At 38.7% G+C, this 15,288-nt stretch overlaps 2 protein-coding genes across 4 annotated transcripts in view; one reads left to right on the top strand and one right to left on the bottom strand.

Moving 5' to 3' along the window:
• dock4b (dedicator of cytokinesis 4b) overlaps nucleotides 1-15,288 on the bottom strand; it is a 183,004-nt gene that overhangs the window by 141,967 nt on the left and 25,749 nt on the right. The gene's annotated exons all lie outside the window — the stretch shown is intronic.
• Nucleotides 7,804-13,758, top strand: ifrd1 (interferon-related developmental regulator 1). Its single transcript, XM_044108069.1, has 12 exons — nucleotides 7,804-8,028; nucleotides 10,292-10,396; nucleotides 10,948-11,029; nucleotides 11,196-11,320; nucleotides 11,402-11,559; nucleotides 11,641-11,691; nucleotides 11,779-11,957; nucleotides 12,028-12,136; nucleotides 12,227-12,361; nucleotides 12,442-12,570; nucleotides 12,988-13,083; nucleotides 13,157-13,758. The coding sequence occupies exons 1-12, from the start codon at nucleotides 7,998-8,000 to the stop codon at nucleotides 13,241-13,243; spliced, it is 1,287 nt and encodes a 428-aa protein (XP_043964004.1). The 5' UTR covers nucleotides 7,804-7,997; the 3' UTR covers nucleotides 13,244-13,758.

Below are 15,288 nucleotides of genomic sequence, written 5' to 3'. Positions count from 1 at the left end.
GTCAAATACTTGTACGAACTAAAATGTTTGAAAAAAAACATAGAAATATGTCTAAAATGTATTTTGCACTGAGAGTCTTTTCTTAAAAATTAACTGGGACAAATTGAATTTTTATATTCTCCAACTCAAGGTGGATACGCTACCATTTGGGTTGATAGATGGCATATGTTTTTGTGTGTGTATGCACTGGAGGCTTGAAGAGAATGGATGCACATGGTAGACTGGTAGAGGGGGAGAAAACAACAATGAAGCATAGTCATCCAGTGCGTCAAGCCAGAGAGATTCCCCAACTGATCTGCCTGCTTTATTAGCCTGTGGGCATAATGTCTCCTCTTGAAGAAACCCCATTGTCTGGATGGCTGCTGCCAGCTCTCAAACAAACACACGCGCACACACACACTAATCAGTAGTCTTCATCACTGCCTGCAGAATGTGCTTCGGAAATGTTTTATGTCATTTTAATATTTTTTGGGGTTTTTTTATCTCTTGCGCTAGTGAATTACTGACAGCCACAATTTAGTTGATACCCGTATGTAGATGGGAGTTTTCATTTAAATTTTTTGCTGACCACCAACCAGTTGCATCAACTTTAACAGGTATAGGTCCAGAAATCTTCATACCTGGCTACAAGAAATCTTTTCAAGTTACAGCTAGCCAACACTTTCTGTACTGGTTTGCATACTGGAAGCAGAAGGGAAGAGTGGAACAAAAAGACGAATCTCCATAATGGAAGAAGGGCTTTTATGAGAAACGGAATTGAAAAATGCTGTTGACAAATTGAATGCATCTCACGCCGGGAGCTGTTTGAATATCTGCAACAAGGGATATTAAAGTGGCAATTCCTTCTCCTTTTCCTTTATTTTGGCAACTGTAACAATAAAGCCAACAATCTGAGAAGGCAAAACTGTGAAACATCAGGTAAAAATACAAGCTACAAAAGAAAATGTAGCTTTGTGTTTTTACTTGACGAACACAGTGTGGCCAAAAATACAAGACACAAACTGCATTGTAAAATTTGTGATTAAAGATCCACATCCTGAAAACACTATCTCCATTGTAAGATATGGTGGTGGCACTGTCATACTATGGGATGACAGTGATTGGAATCACTGTCAATGGTGATTGGAATATTTATGGATCTAAGTAATAGAGAGTCCTGAGAAACACGAGGAAATCCGGAAAAAACAAACACTTTCCAGCACTAAACATACAATGGAATTGTTAAACTATTTAGGTCTATGTTAAAATGGACCTGAATACATTTGAGATGCTAAGGTCTTGAAAAATTATGTTCACAGTTGGTTTGACTTCAGATTTGGGCTATTTTGCAAATAAATAAAACGGTAAAAAGGACTCAGTCTCTACATCTGCAAATCACATGGCTATTGCAAGGAAAAGTTGGTTCTAAGTATTAACTTTCTTGTTTTGCAGTTTTAGAATTTCCTGCAACGTCGTTAATTTGATAATGTTCTCCCCAGTGCAACAAAGTTTGTTCGTAATGTAGCAAAATGTAAAAAGATTAGGGTATTGTGCGTTTCTTTGCACTCCCTGTAAATGGACAATTTGAGTTTTTAACATAAATGTGAATTACATTAAGATGGTTCTTAAAGGCTTAATAACAGTGCAAACAATTACACGTAGAAAGTGGCTGCAACACTTTAAGAGGGATATCCAAGATTGTTAGGATACCCAAAGAGCCATTACCATCCAGACACTTAGTGTTTTTAATCTGCTTAATCAGATGCCTAGGTGATAATGCCATTACCCTGTTTTTGTGTTTGTGTGTGTTTGAGAGAGAGAGAGAGAAAAAAAAAGAGAGAGAGAAAGCTTTTGGGCCTAAATGGATTTTTTTTTCTCTCTAAATAATCTGATAAGTCTTATCTGGGATGCAAAATTCTTTCATGCAAATTACTATCCGGGATCCACGGGAGTCATGTAGGGGGGAAAAGTTATGACAATTCTCAGGACTTGTACCTGTACCTCTTACAACATTAAAAACAGGTGAGTCAGTCAGCAGCAGCTCTGACCCACATCCCTCCTGACCTGCCCTCTCCTCAGTGAGAATAAAGAATTTTTTTTTTTTACATATTTGTTAAAACTGTCATTATGTTGTGACAGTATGATATAGAAATATCTGTGAAAAATTGATTTCATCTGACTTCTCCAAGTACTATCTGGAAACAACTAATCAGAGACAGGAGAGTTTTGGTGCCGTCAATCCCAATATCACGTGGCTGCTCATCCTCCCTCCACTTGCTCTGTGCTATGCTGTAGCTAACAATAACGATAAGTTATTTTTCCACCATTAGCACATTTAGGAGTGAGTGAATGAAATTGATTGACAGCACTAAGATCCTCCTCCTGGTTGTGATTGGTTGTTTTGGTCAGAACATTGCATTAATTTAGCTAGCAATAGTAGTTCAGGGAGGAGGTGAAGGAGGTTGATATTTTCATATATTATCTGTCTCGTAACAAACTGTCACGACACAGTGCCAGATTTAACAAACATGGAAAAAACATGTTTTTTATTAAAGTCATATACTGCAGCTTGAATAAAATGCAACTACCGTACATAGCATTTTTTGAGAAGTCTGGATTGCTTCATCCATATTTTGCATGTTGCCTATGACTGTTGTTCGTGGGGCGAGACATTTCAGTAATCCAAAACTAATAGAATAAATTTAAACAACCTTCTTGCACACTGTATGCAGACTGTTTCATGTAAAATTCACGAGCAGTAAATATTGTGCTAGTATCAGTATTGAACCAAAGAAAGCAAGGCCGTTACAAGCCTATAAAATTGTGACGCTTTTGATAGGTCAGATAGACTCAAGAAATCATAACAGCAGCTGCACGGGGGGGTGGGGCAGTGAGGGGGTGTGTGTGTTAATTTCATTTTTTGTCATGGGGCCCCAAGATTCCTGGCGGCACCCCTGCCTGGATCCTTCAGCAAATTTAGAGTATGGATTTTTGTCCATGAAAGAGTCTCTCTCTAAAACAATAACAGAAAGCTAACAGCAAAGCGCCCATTCAACTATGGCCAGGTTTAAGAAGTAAGTCACCTTGTCATTCGATGTATAGTTTGTAAACAAATCTGCAAACCGCTGCTCCGAAACTGACAGTGTCTCAGTTGAGGTTTAAAATTGTAATAAAGTGCTACTGCAGGTATTTCTCTGTTTTTCTTACTTTCTTGTCCTGAACATGCAGTCAAGTTAATTTTCTATTCTGTTTTACTGTCTTTGATCAAGCAAAATCCATCCTATCGATTGCTCTGAGGGTGCGGTGCGCACCTCGGCGAAGCCCAGAACAAAGGCCCTTTTACCCCTCCATTCCTCTGGAGTCCTGTTAAAAGGTTAATGGAGTGAGATTGAAGATGCAAAACACGAGGCAGCGAGAAAGAAAACGCACTCACAAAAAAAAAGAAAAAGTGAAGACGAGAAAGTAATTACAGTGACGGGAGCATAGCCTCGCTGTCTGATGAAGTGCTAAATCCTGTCAAAACAAAAAGTGAAATGAGGGGAAATAATAAGAGCTTCAGTGACTAGCAGTCTCCATTTATGAGCGGGATGGACAAATTAGATCTTTATTAACCAGCACTTTGCTGTTATTGCTATCGCATTGAGGTGGACGTTTGATAAACACAAATATAAATGTGAAATGATAGAGAGATTTCTGGAACTAATTTTATTGGAAAATTATCCTCACAAAAACACATAGGTGTCTGTAATATTGGTTGTGGATAAACACCACCATAACTAAGAGGGTTGTTGCTATGATAGTGGGTTGGAGAACTGCTTAAAGTTTAGTTGGTCAAGGTTTGCAGATTGTCATAATATCCCCAGAGCATTTTTATCAGTTGGGGTCTGTACTTTGGGTTAGTTTTATACCTCTATTTCTTTCTTTTTGTGTCATTTCATTGTAGATCTGCTGTCTGGTTTTTTTGTATCGTTGCCTTGCTGATCAGGTGAGGTCAAACAACCCTTCAGCTATCAGAATACTTTGATCAACTCAGTGACTGCAGGGTACTCGGGTTCTAAGGCAGTGAAACAAGCCCCTGCAATCAAGGGTTAAAAAGATGGTCTGTGTAGTTTGTGCTGATTTTTTTTTGTGCTTTGCTTTTGTCAAACCTTCCCTTAAGCATTATATAGAGTTCAGACAGTTTCATCTGTCCAAAATTTATTTATTTTGATTATACTTTCTCATGCCACCAAATTATTATTTTTTTAGACAGAGAAGGAGTCATCCATCCATGCATTTTAATACTAGCTAAAACCTTTATTATATAGCCTGTGCTAATTGTGCTGCTCTTTTGACAATCTACGTATTTTGAAAAAGTCAAAAATGCACAATTTACTTTCCGTTTACCTGCTTTAGCCGTGTTAAACAGTTTGTGTTTGAAAACGTCTATAAACATAATGCGGATATAACTAAAAATGCCCACTTCCACAGAGATTTTTACTTTCATACAGATTTTCAGTTCCTAAGTAACATCATTCGTTCTTAGGAACAAATGTGTCGGTTCTAGTGTAACTTGGCTACTTGACAGAACACTCCTCTTGATGGATACATAATTTTAGAAACTTCATATGGTCCCTTCATAGAGTACTGCAGAACAAACACTGCAAATGCTACTAATTGTAAAAGATGAACTGAAGTAACCAAATGAGGGACTTTGATATCACTTCCCTTCAGGTCATTTGCAATGTTTGAAGTAGATTACAGGGACAGGGCACGTTGACATTTCAGAGGAAACTGCTTGCAGTCTTGAAAAGATCACCTCTGCTCATCTTTGTTTAATGTTGGATTCTCATCAACTTACAGACAGCATTATTATTAATTATTATTATTATTATTTTTTTTTAGCTCCCCTCTTGCTGCAACCGGCTTAACCCAGCCAGTTTCAGCACACATAGCTCCAGGCTTTGTCATTTATGAATTATTTAATAGAGAAGCATCGCAAACGAAATTAATATTCAGACATTTTCTATTATCGCCTGTCAGCTCCGTGTCTCACTCCCCGCTCTCTGCAGGGAGTGATTTGTATTCCTGTGGCATCAGGTTGGCCAGAGCTTGTGCCCACTGATGCAACACGCAGGGCATGCTGAACAAGTCCTGAAACGAGCCGCTCCGTTTCCCCCCCCGTTACTCGTACGTTGGTGATTTCTCCCACTTTCCCCTCCGACAACCCCTTCCTTCGCCTCGCCAGAACCGCATAAACGTGCCTTTAAATATAGCATTTTCTTGTTTATTCCTCAGCCCCAGACTATGTTTGATTCCACTTTTTCTTTTCTTTTTTTTCCCTCTCTTCCCTCCTGTATCATTTCATATTTGCATCACACGCTCCATCCCTATTAAACGTTTAAAGCCAGACAGAGACCAAGCAGCAGCGAGCATCGTTCACTCACTTCATAAATTATGCATCATAAAAACATCTCAGAGAATCCCACTTGCTCCACTGCAGTGATAGCAGAGAGACGGCGGCTCTTTGAATTTCAAACAGGATGGCACCCCCTAGTGTCAAAGTGGGTTAAGGTTAAAGAGTGGGAGTCCCAGAGAACTTCAATATTTTTAAGTAACACTGGATGATTTTAATCAGTGTGATACCGAGCAGCTTTTCTTTTCTTTTGCATTTAAGCATGAGTATTTCACAGAATCCTGTGTTGTATAATTTATTCTAAACCATACATAAAATCTGGGATTTGGAGGTATTGCCGAATGTGTTTCCCCATTCGACTTCGCACTCTCCGCACAGCGTCACTGCACCCACTCAACACACCCCAGCTTCACACATTGGCTAATCAATTATTCAAGCTTGATGCTGCAAACAGAACAGTGCATCTGTCCCTACACACTGTGGCTCAGCGGCAGTAGAGTAGCCGCTGCTGCCGATGAGTGCAGTGATTCAGCGGTGCACCCTGAACAAGAAAAGCGACTTTAACTGCTGAAGAAATGGTGACTCTGTTGTGCACCTCCGGAAACCGTTCTTGAATCTAAGGCAAGATGCATGACTAAAACAGTCAGATTTGGACTCTGCAAGCTACAGCACTTTATGAATTTTTCTCAAGAGCTGGCAGGAATGCTGCTGGCAGTCCAGCCATGGGAACGCAAGGAGCAAGGAGGCTGCATCTCCAGTGAGATTTTCCACCCGTCAACTGGAAAGCTATTTTTGTCCTGTCCTACAACCACCTTGCCCCCAAACACAAAGTCAAATAAATAATAAAGGTGTTGCATGAACAAACCTTTTAACTTCGACTTATCATTGACAAATAGCCTCTGATTTTCTACTCATCACTTCAATTTACTTGGAAAATGTACGGGGTTCCAAATACTCCACTCCATTCCAGCCTCATTTATAAAGCACTTTAAAAACAACACAGTTAACCAAAGTGCTGTTTAACACAACCAGAAATAAAAACAAAGAATACAAATACAATAACTGTAAAAACTAATGCTACAAGCCGAATTAAAAGCCAGTGAGAAAAACAAAACAAAAAAAAACTTTAACAGAAGAATATGGCAGAAATATTTGTGCATGGTCATGCTTGCATGTTTATTTAACCATCTGGAGTTTTTCTGTAGTGACAAACTGTTTATTGATATTATATAAAAATTTCTAACCTGACAAACTATTTCGTGCTGCCAGTTCAATGTTAGTCTTTAGGCTGATGTATTCCTGATCGTTTTTGACTTAATTGTCATGTATCCCTAAAGGAGAGCCATGCTAGGCGGTTTAACTCTTATGCCTTCACGTTGTTTGGCCATAATATTACCACAGCAGGGAGGTTAGTTTTGAAAACTGAACAATTACATTACTTAAAAATAGTTAAATTGGGTAAGAAATTAAAATATACAATTAAAATAATACCTAAGAAAATCTACTTTATTATCTGTTTAAGTGAAAGTTAGCAGTTTGTGGTCACCAGGTCAAAAAGCTTAGTACTGACTGATGATTTGGTTAGATTTGTATTTTACTTATTAAGGGTAAGCAGATATGGCCACCCACTAAATGACTGGATTACACAATAATGAAACTGTTGGCCAATGGTCATTGTTTTTCTTTTGGTATTTGCTTTTTTGATGAGACATAAAAATGAAATAAAGACTACAGAAATATAGAATAATATAACTGATGATGCTAAATACTTGACAAGGATTTTGTACATTAATAGCATTCAAACAGTTGTGCCTCACTTTTGTTAAGACAATTTTACAATTCTTACTAATCATACATAACCTCTCCCTTGTTCTGTTCATTTCTCTTGAAAAAAAGTGTTTTTATTTATATTCTGTATACTTTAGGACATTTTTTATACAAAATTTTCAGGAAGGTAATTATGGTTCTTTGATCTAATTATTTCATAACATATCTGAAAGTAATAGGGGTTCTTTAATCACATAAGCTGAAGCACAGCAGCTGATATTGTTAAGGTTATAAATATATATTTTTATTACAACTACAGCACACATTGCAATGCCGTGCTACTAGTAGCCACCAATGGTAATTGTCTAAGTTACATCTCATTAAAATATATTTTTTTTAAAGATTAATTATGTGTCCTTGTGCGTCTGTTAACAGTTCAGTTCAAACACTAAAGGGAATAAACATTACGCTAAATCAGAAATGTTTTGTTTTTTGACAACCCATTATGGCTTTATCTCCCTCCCTTTATCCCTTTACCAAAACAATAAACGCACTGCGTCACGCGCAAGCACGCTCGATACTTCCCGGCCGTTCTCCTATTGGTCAGTGATGCCGGGAAAGCTCCTCGTGACATGTCTGCCGGTATAAAATCACAAAGCGGCCCTCCGGTCTAGAAGCACTGGTGTATGAGAGGAAAATGTATCGTCTCGGCCAACAGTCTATCTCCAAGATCGCCTTCGATTTCATTTTATCCACTGTGCCACGGGAACGTTTTCACTTTACTAGACAGTACAATAAAAGCTGGTCGTGTATTGGCTGATTTTTGATCAAAACTTTTATACTAAATTGCACGAAAATGCCAAGGAACAAGAAGAAGAAAGGCAAGGGTGAGTAGTAGAACGGCAGATAGGCTATGGCCTTGCATCTTTGAGCAGTTTGTGTGATGGGAATTGTAGTTCTTTTAGTCTTCCTTACGTATTCCATGGAATTGTACGTGTTAACAATTGGAACTACAAACGTTGGAGTCCGGGCCTAGGCGCAAACAAAAGCTAGCTAAAAATTTCGACACAAAGCTTTGCTTTCTTCTAAAACGTTTTTAAATATATGACTTTATGCTAATCTTGGTTATAATGTTTACAAATTGTGTTAGGCAAAATATTTGTTTATACCGTGTTTAACAAGCTAGCATCAACCACTCCCTGTCTCAAACACGTTACTGCCGTCAATAATTTTTAATTATTAAAAGCGATTAGCACTTTTTATAGTCGGTTAATTATTTTTACTGTTTTATCAGTTGCGTTTGTGGCGTTTAGTGTAAACAAAAACAAGACAAGTCCAGCTATGTGAGCTAAAAGCTAATCATTTCTATCTTATTCGATTGTTAGCCAGATTTGTTTAAGCGGTTCTTCATCATGAATATTTACTAACGTTACACACGTTTTTTTTTTTTTTTGTTTTTTTATAAAATACTGTCTGTATTTTCTCCAATATTGTTATCAGTTCTGGTGGCGTAGTAGCAGGAGGAGGACATTTTGTCCTCCGTATAGCGGGTCAGCGAAGAGGCGCCGCCCGGTTCCCAGAAATCAGCTGTGGTGTGGGAAAAGCCCACGTTAACACACTGTAAACATATATTAACGTGTGACGTGATTAGACGGATAAATTCTTAGAAAAACTCCAAGCTAAAGTGCATTGTCTCGGCTTTGAATGTTTTCCTGGTAAATTTGAAAAGCTTGCATTAATAAGCCAAACAAACATGTCCTCCTGAGGTAACTTCAGGCCACAGAGGAGCCTGTTTAGTCTGGTCTGGTCGGATTTTATTTTGGCTCCTACTTGCTGTCATTATGCTTCCCGAAATCCCTCACCTGTACGAATGAGAGCCTTTCTCTACAGGGAAAAAAAAAAAAAAGATTCTTAAGGTTTAAAGCATAACCCTTGGAAACAATTCCACTCCTTGGTGAAATTGTTTATAATGACATTCTATTCTGATTTTGGCTTTATAATAAATATAAATGTTAAAGAGTCAAGTATAAATAAGTGTGAGCTTGTTGTGCAGGAGCTGCCTGCACGTTGTCATGCACTTTTCCCTGGATAGTCTTATAATGCACACACCTTGTCTGGCTTGTACACACAACAGTTTTGAGGTATTTACTAAAGAGTACAGTGGAAAAAGACAATCTATTGCATGATTCAATTACTTTTTATAGAAGACACAAATGCTATATTTATTTTTAACTGGAAAGCCCAAAAGACCTGGACATGTCAAAAGCTAAAGTCTCTCACTTTATTCTGTAAATCTCAATAGCACATGTTTTGTTTAATGGATGTTAGAATAGAAAAAAATAAATAAATGTAGCCTTATTAAATTTACAATAATGTTGGTTATTTTTGTTTACTTAAAAGATATGTTATAAAATTTGGCTAAAATTTAGGCATTTCGAAGTGTTTTTATTTCAGATAATGTTATACACTTTGCACTGAAAATGTGATCTGCTCGCAGCTTGCAAATTTAAGTTTTAAAGCAGCTTTAACTCGAAAGTCTCAGGTGGTGTGAATTGGCTTTCCACTTCCATGTTTAGTGCAACCAAAATGCTTCCAAAAAGAGAAATGTCACTTTTTGTAAGCTTGTTGCATCGTTCCAGTCTGCTGACTAGACGTGTGCAGAAACAGGCCTGGACATCACTTTGTTATGCTGTTCTCCACTGGGCCAACATTTAAAGTACATAGAAATAGTATGACTAAGTATTTCTGTTGGTCAGTTTGTGCCAATAACTGTACCAGATGACTTTAAGTGGTTGTCTCCACATGTGGTCAAATGTGAACGCTTGCTTCTTTTCTCAGCTGAAGTTAGACTTTATTTATTTATAGTTGAGCTGTGTCGTCCATTTAGTGGTCAGTTGAGCTATTTTAACCTGTGTCTTTCCAATCGGCACACAGCTGTGTTTGAACTGCAGTCCGTTCACCCCGACTACCTTCGCCTACATGGCACCTGCAGGATAAGCCGTCCAAAGAACACAGCTGATTAGATAACAGTGGTGTTTGCTGCAGTACCTGTGTGATGCCTGACTTACATAAGGGATTTTGTCTGACACAGAACAAAGCTCCTGTCTTTTTTTTTTCTTTTTTTTTATGAAATAAATGTTTTGTTTTCAGGGGGCCAGCATGGAGCTGTGCTGCCTTTCAGTGATGAGGACGCCTCCATCGAGACACTCAGTCATTGCAGCAGCTTCAGTGACGTCACAAGTGTAGCAGATGAAGGTAGGCTTGTCTGTGGACAGCCGTCTATTCTTCAGAATGATTGGCAGTCCTGATAAAGATGTGTAAAAAAAAACAAAAAAAAAAAACCTCAAAATTGAACTTTCCAATAGTTGTTTGGTTTTACCTGTGAGATTTTGTTCCTCTCTATTTCTCCCTTGTCTTCCTCCTCTGTGTGTGCATTCCACCTTTTAATCATCAATCTGATTATAAATAAAATGAATTTAAATTCTTGCAGCCATTTCCTATCTTATCACAAATCTGCTTTACTGGAATGCTGTTTTCTCTCATCTTTCCCAGTTTGAACAACATCTAGAAGAAAATTCCCTCTCTGCCATCATTTATATACTCCAGATATTCAGGAAGTTGTGGGTTATCATTTAAAGCATAATAAGCTGTCAAATTATAGCTTGGGTTTCTGAAAAATTGTAATTATGAGCTCATGCTCTTTATTTTAAGGGATTGCATGCGTCCTTTCAAGGGTGCCAATAAGTGCGGAGGCTTCTGTAAATGTTAACTATAAATAATGTTACTATTTGTTTTACTATTTTTAGGTGGAGAGGCAAGTGAGGACACTGCCCAGGAGGATTTTCAGTACAAGCTGAAGGGATTTATAGACAGCACAGTGGACAAGAGGTTAAAGTCCTACTTTTTTTTTTTTTTTTCATTTGAGTGAGAACAGGTGATCCAGGAATCCTTCATGGACCACAAAACAATCTGGACCTATTTTATTTTACTAAATGATTACCTATGATTGTTGAATCATATCTTTTTTTTTTTCTACATTTCCCTTCCTGTTTAGTGCCAAGACTAGACAGGGGGCTCTGGACGGTCTCAAGACGGCAATGGCCACTCGGATCCTGTACGAGTTCATCTCAGAGCGAAGGATGACCATCACAGACAGCATTGAGCGTTGCCTCAAGAAAGGTATCGGCACGTTTCTACATCAGAGTCTCTTTGTTATCAGCAGATGCACAGGAAGTTGACGGCTTCTCCTCCTGTTGCCAGGCAAAGGCGAAGAGCAGAGGGCGGCGGCGTCTTTGGCGTGCTTGCTGTGCATTCAGTTGGGATCGGGAATCGAGAGCGAGGAGGTGTTCAAGTCTCTAAAGCCCATCTTCAAAAACATCCTGGCAGATGGGTCAGCTAACATCCAAGCGAGACAAGCGGTAAATCTGCATCTTCCTTCCTGTCTAAACATCTGAAATCTCAGAAATTCAACTAAAATCGGCACGTTTGTTTTTTAACAGGTGGCGACAAGTTTGGGGCTCTGTACGCTTGTTGCAGAGGACGACATCTTGGTGAGCAGGCCAGTCACTTCTGATTTATTTTCAAAGTAAAATACACTCCCAAGTTCTAAATGTTTTTTGCCCCCTCTTCTGCTTCAGGACGTGCAGGCGACCATGGAGTGCTTCGAGAGCCTGTTCACCCGGTCCTACGCCCGGGCGGACGGAACCTGTCCTTCCATCAGTCCGCAGATGAGCCAGCTGCACGTCAACGCCCTGCTGTCCTGGGCCCTGCTGCTCACCATCTGCTCGGCCAGTCAGCTCAAAGGCGTCCTGAAAACGTAAGAATCTGACCGGTGGTGTTGGCGTTGGCAGCTCTGGTGCTGAAATGCTCGCTGGTTTGTTGCGCAGACACCTGCCCAGGCTGCAGCGGCTGCTAGAGAGCGACGATGTCAACATGAGGATCGCTGCTGGGGAGACGATCGCTTTGCTCTTCGAGCTAGCCAGGGACATCGATTCTGTAAGTTCAAATCTGGGTTTGTTTGCCACCATGTTTTGGACACTCAAAAGTTTCTGATTTCCCAAGTACTATCCTTTTTTAAATATGCAGGAATTTGAGTTTGACGAGTGGGAGGAACTGTGCAATAAGCTGAACGCTCTAGCTACCGACTGCAACAAGCACCGAGCCAAGACGGACAAGAGGAAGCAGAGGTCTGTGTTCAGGGACGTACTAAAAGCTGTTGAGGTGAGTGAAGAAAGATTCATCAACACTCAAAAGGATGTCAGGCTGGCATGTGTGGCTGAAATATTCGAATTCCTTTCTAGGAGGGGGACTTCCAGTCGGAGACGATTCGCTTCGGAACCGAGCGCATGACCATCGACAGCTGGGTCAGAAAGAGGACCTATGATGCTTTCAGAGAGTTTGTGGGATCTGGGATGAACTACCACCTTCAGGTATTCAGGTCTTTGTGTATTAAATAGAATCCATTTATTTTGCACTGCTTCCCACAAAGTCCAGGACACCACATTGCTTTCGAGAGTTTTTGTTAGAGGAGGATGAGGCTAAAATTAAACTTTCTGGCTTAGAGGGGGGGAAAAAAAACTCATGGTACCATCATGATAAAGAGAATGATGAATATGGCAGATTGAGCTAAAGGAAACCTATTTAAAGTTTCAAAACTTTAAAGGCAGAAGTTCATCTTCCAGCAGAACCACACTCCTAAAAATTCGACCAAAACTGGAGCAGTGCACCACAACTCAAAAGAATTGCATTGAAAAGTGTTTCTACAGATTAAGCCGTGCCACACCTCACATATAAATTATATTGAAACTTTCAGTTGTAATGTAATGCACGATACTCCATTCCTTCAGGCAAACGAGTTCATCCGGGATGTGTTTGAACTGGGACCGCCCGTTTTGGTCGATTCAGCCACAATGAAGGCCATGAAAATCCCTCGCTTTGAAAGGGTAAATACAAGACGAGGTCTAGCTTGTCTATAAGGTTCAAGCAAGACTCTAATTCCAAATCTTTCCATTTCAGCATCTCCACAACTCTGCTAACTTCAAGGCTCGGACCAAGGCCAGAAGCAAGTTCAGAGACAAGAGGGTGGATGTGGGAGAATTCTAAATTTGTTTTTTGTTTGTTTGTTTGTTTTCACCATTTGTTGAATTTGTTTACTCCATTAGGCCACTTTCAGAAGGAATTCTAACAAATGTTGTGTTCTTTAGTGACCATCTGTTCTGAAGTTTGCATCACATTCCGTCCTACACATTTAGAGTGTTTTCTGCTAGCTGACGTGCTTTAATTTATCAGTGAAACATCCTGTTCATCATTAACTAAGCGGTCGAGGATATTTAATATTTAAAAATGGATTTTGGACAGGCAGGTGGTGTACAGTTGAGTGTTTTTCTCTTATTGCTGTGTATTCAGTTCATCTTTTCCAGAATATTTTTGGTAACTTGAGGAAAATTTGACTTTAGTCTTGTACTGTAAAATTGGTATCTACATTAAAATACACACCTACCCTCTGAATTTATGTTACTCTGCTAAATAAGTTGCCATTATTTATGTTAAGTGAATGGTGTCTTTGGTAGTGGTTATATATTAAAGGGTGATGAAATAAACAAAAAAAAGAAAAAGTGCTTTTGTTCTTCCTGGCGTTTTGTCGTGAAAAACATGATGATCTAATCCTCTTGGACATGACCACTGTGTACACACATTTCAGTTAGCTTGAGCTGGACCTTTGACAGAGCAGATATTAGAGAAAAAGCAGGAAAAGAAAAATATGTGGAAAATATACTGCAGCTTTGTCACATGAAGGTAAATGTCACAGCTTTCAATAGACTATGTGGGTTAATACGATGATTTAAACTGCTTTAACTCATAAGTGGAAATTGGGAACACTCAAATTGTTTTGTTGTTGCTTTCCTGCAAAGGTTTAACTGTTTAGAGAAATCGTGTCAAATCCTGAGCGTCAGGAAATGACTACAGGTGCTGGGATTTTGTGCATTAATTCACACATATTTGAACTCTAAAGGCAAAACACTTCAGATTTTTTTTTTCTTTTTTTTTTTTTTATACACTGGATTTTAAAAATGGTTCATAATACAAAGTTAAAAGGCTTCATCTAAAAAGGAGTAATTGCTAAATCTTCAAAGACATGGTATGGAGTTCCAAATTTATAGACTTTTACTTCAACAATATGAGAAAACATTAAAAGGTGGTTTTACACTGGAAAAAACATACAAATGGAAATAAAGCAGCACAAGATGATGTGTAATACAATAAAGATAGACATGTTAAGGAATGGCGAGAAGGCAAGAACCAGTTACTTAAATCTGTTCTCGTCTTGTCAGGAGTTAAAAACAAATGAAACCGTATGATACTAATGAAAATTAAATTGTGTAAACTCGCCAGTGATTTTATGTCCTAGATTCATAAACAAATGTTAACTTGCAAAATTTTACTGTGATTGAAAGTGAAACTGTGTGCTTTGAGAGAGTTTTTTTGGCAACAATAACTCCAGATGGATGTTGAATGAAAAACTAAATTGTCTGGAAAAAGCACATCATCTCGAGGATTTTTGATGTCGGACCGTTTTTATTCCAAAAAGGCTCTGAAGTTATGATTGTCCCATCTGCTCATTTTTTCCCCCCTCTCTCTGCACACCCATATTCTTAGCGTTTATTTTAAACGACTCCTTTTGGTCCAAAATGATTTGTATAATTTTTTTCCACTTGGGCAAAGGCACAAAAAAACTAACTTTCATACATAAAATCCAATTTAAAGAAGCCAAACCCTTTGGCCAACAAGGATGAAACATGACCTCTTAAGTTTGTTAGTCATCAAACGTGTCTGTTCTTTTCTTTATACTGTTCAAACTAATGTGTACAGCTCCTAAATATGATATTCTCTGGACATTATAATAGTTTACCTTATTAAACTTGATTAATACATGTTTACCACTTACTGACAGGACCATATCAGTTAGAACCTTGACTTAATACAAATCCTCCCTAATCTGTACAGCCTCAGTAGATAAAAATTATCATTTGATTAGATCGTCCCTCTCCAACATCCAGGCAGATAGAGAAGACGTGATAGATCTCAATAGACCATTGTTGTTATTCCGAGTTTGTCAGAGTCCCATTGTGAATAGGTGGAAAATAATG

Source organism: Gambusia affinis, linkage group LG23 (assembly GCF_019740435.1).
Source record: "Gambusia affinis linkage group LG23, SWU_Gaff_1.0, whole genome shotgun sequence".
Taxonomy (NCBI): Eukaryota; Metazoa; Chordata; class Actinopteri; order Cyprinodontiformes; family Poeciliidae; genus Gambusia; species Gambusia affinis.
Note: the sequence above shows the minus strand (reverse complement) of the source record. Positions and strands in the feature narration are given on the sequence as shown.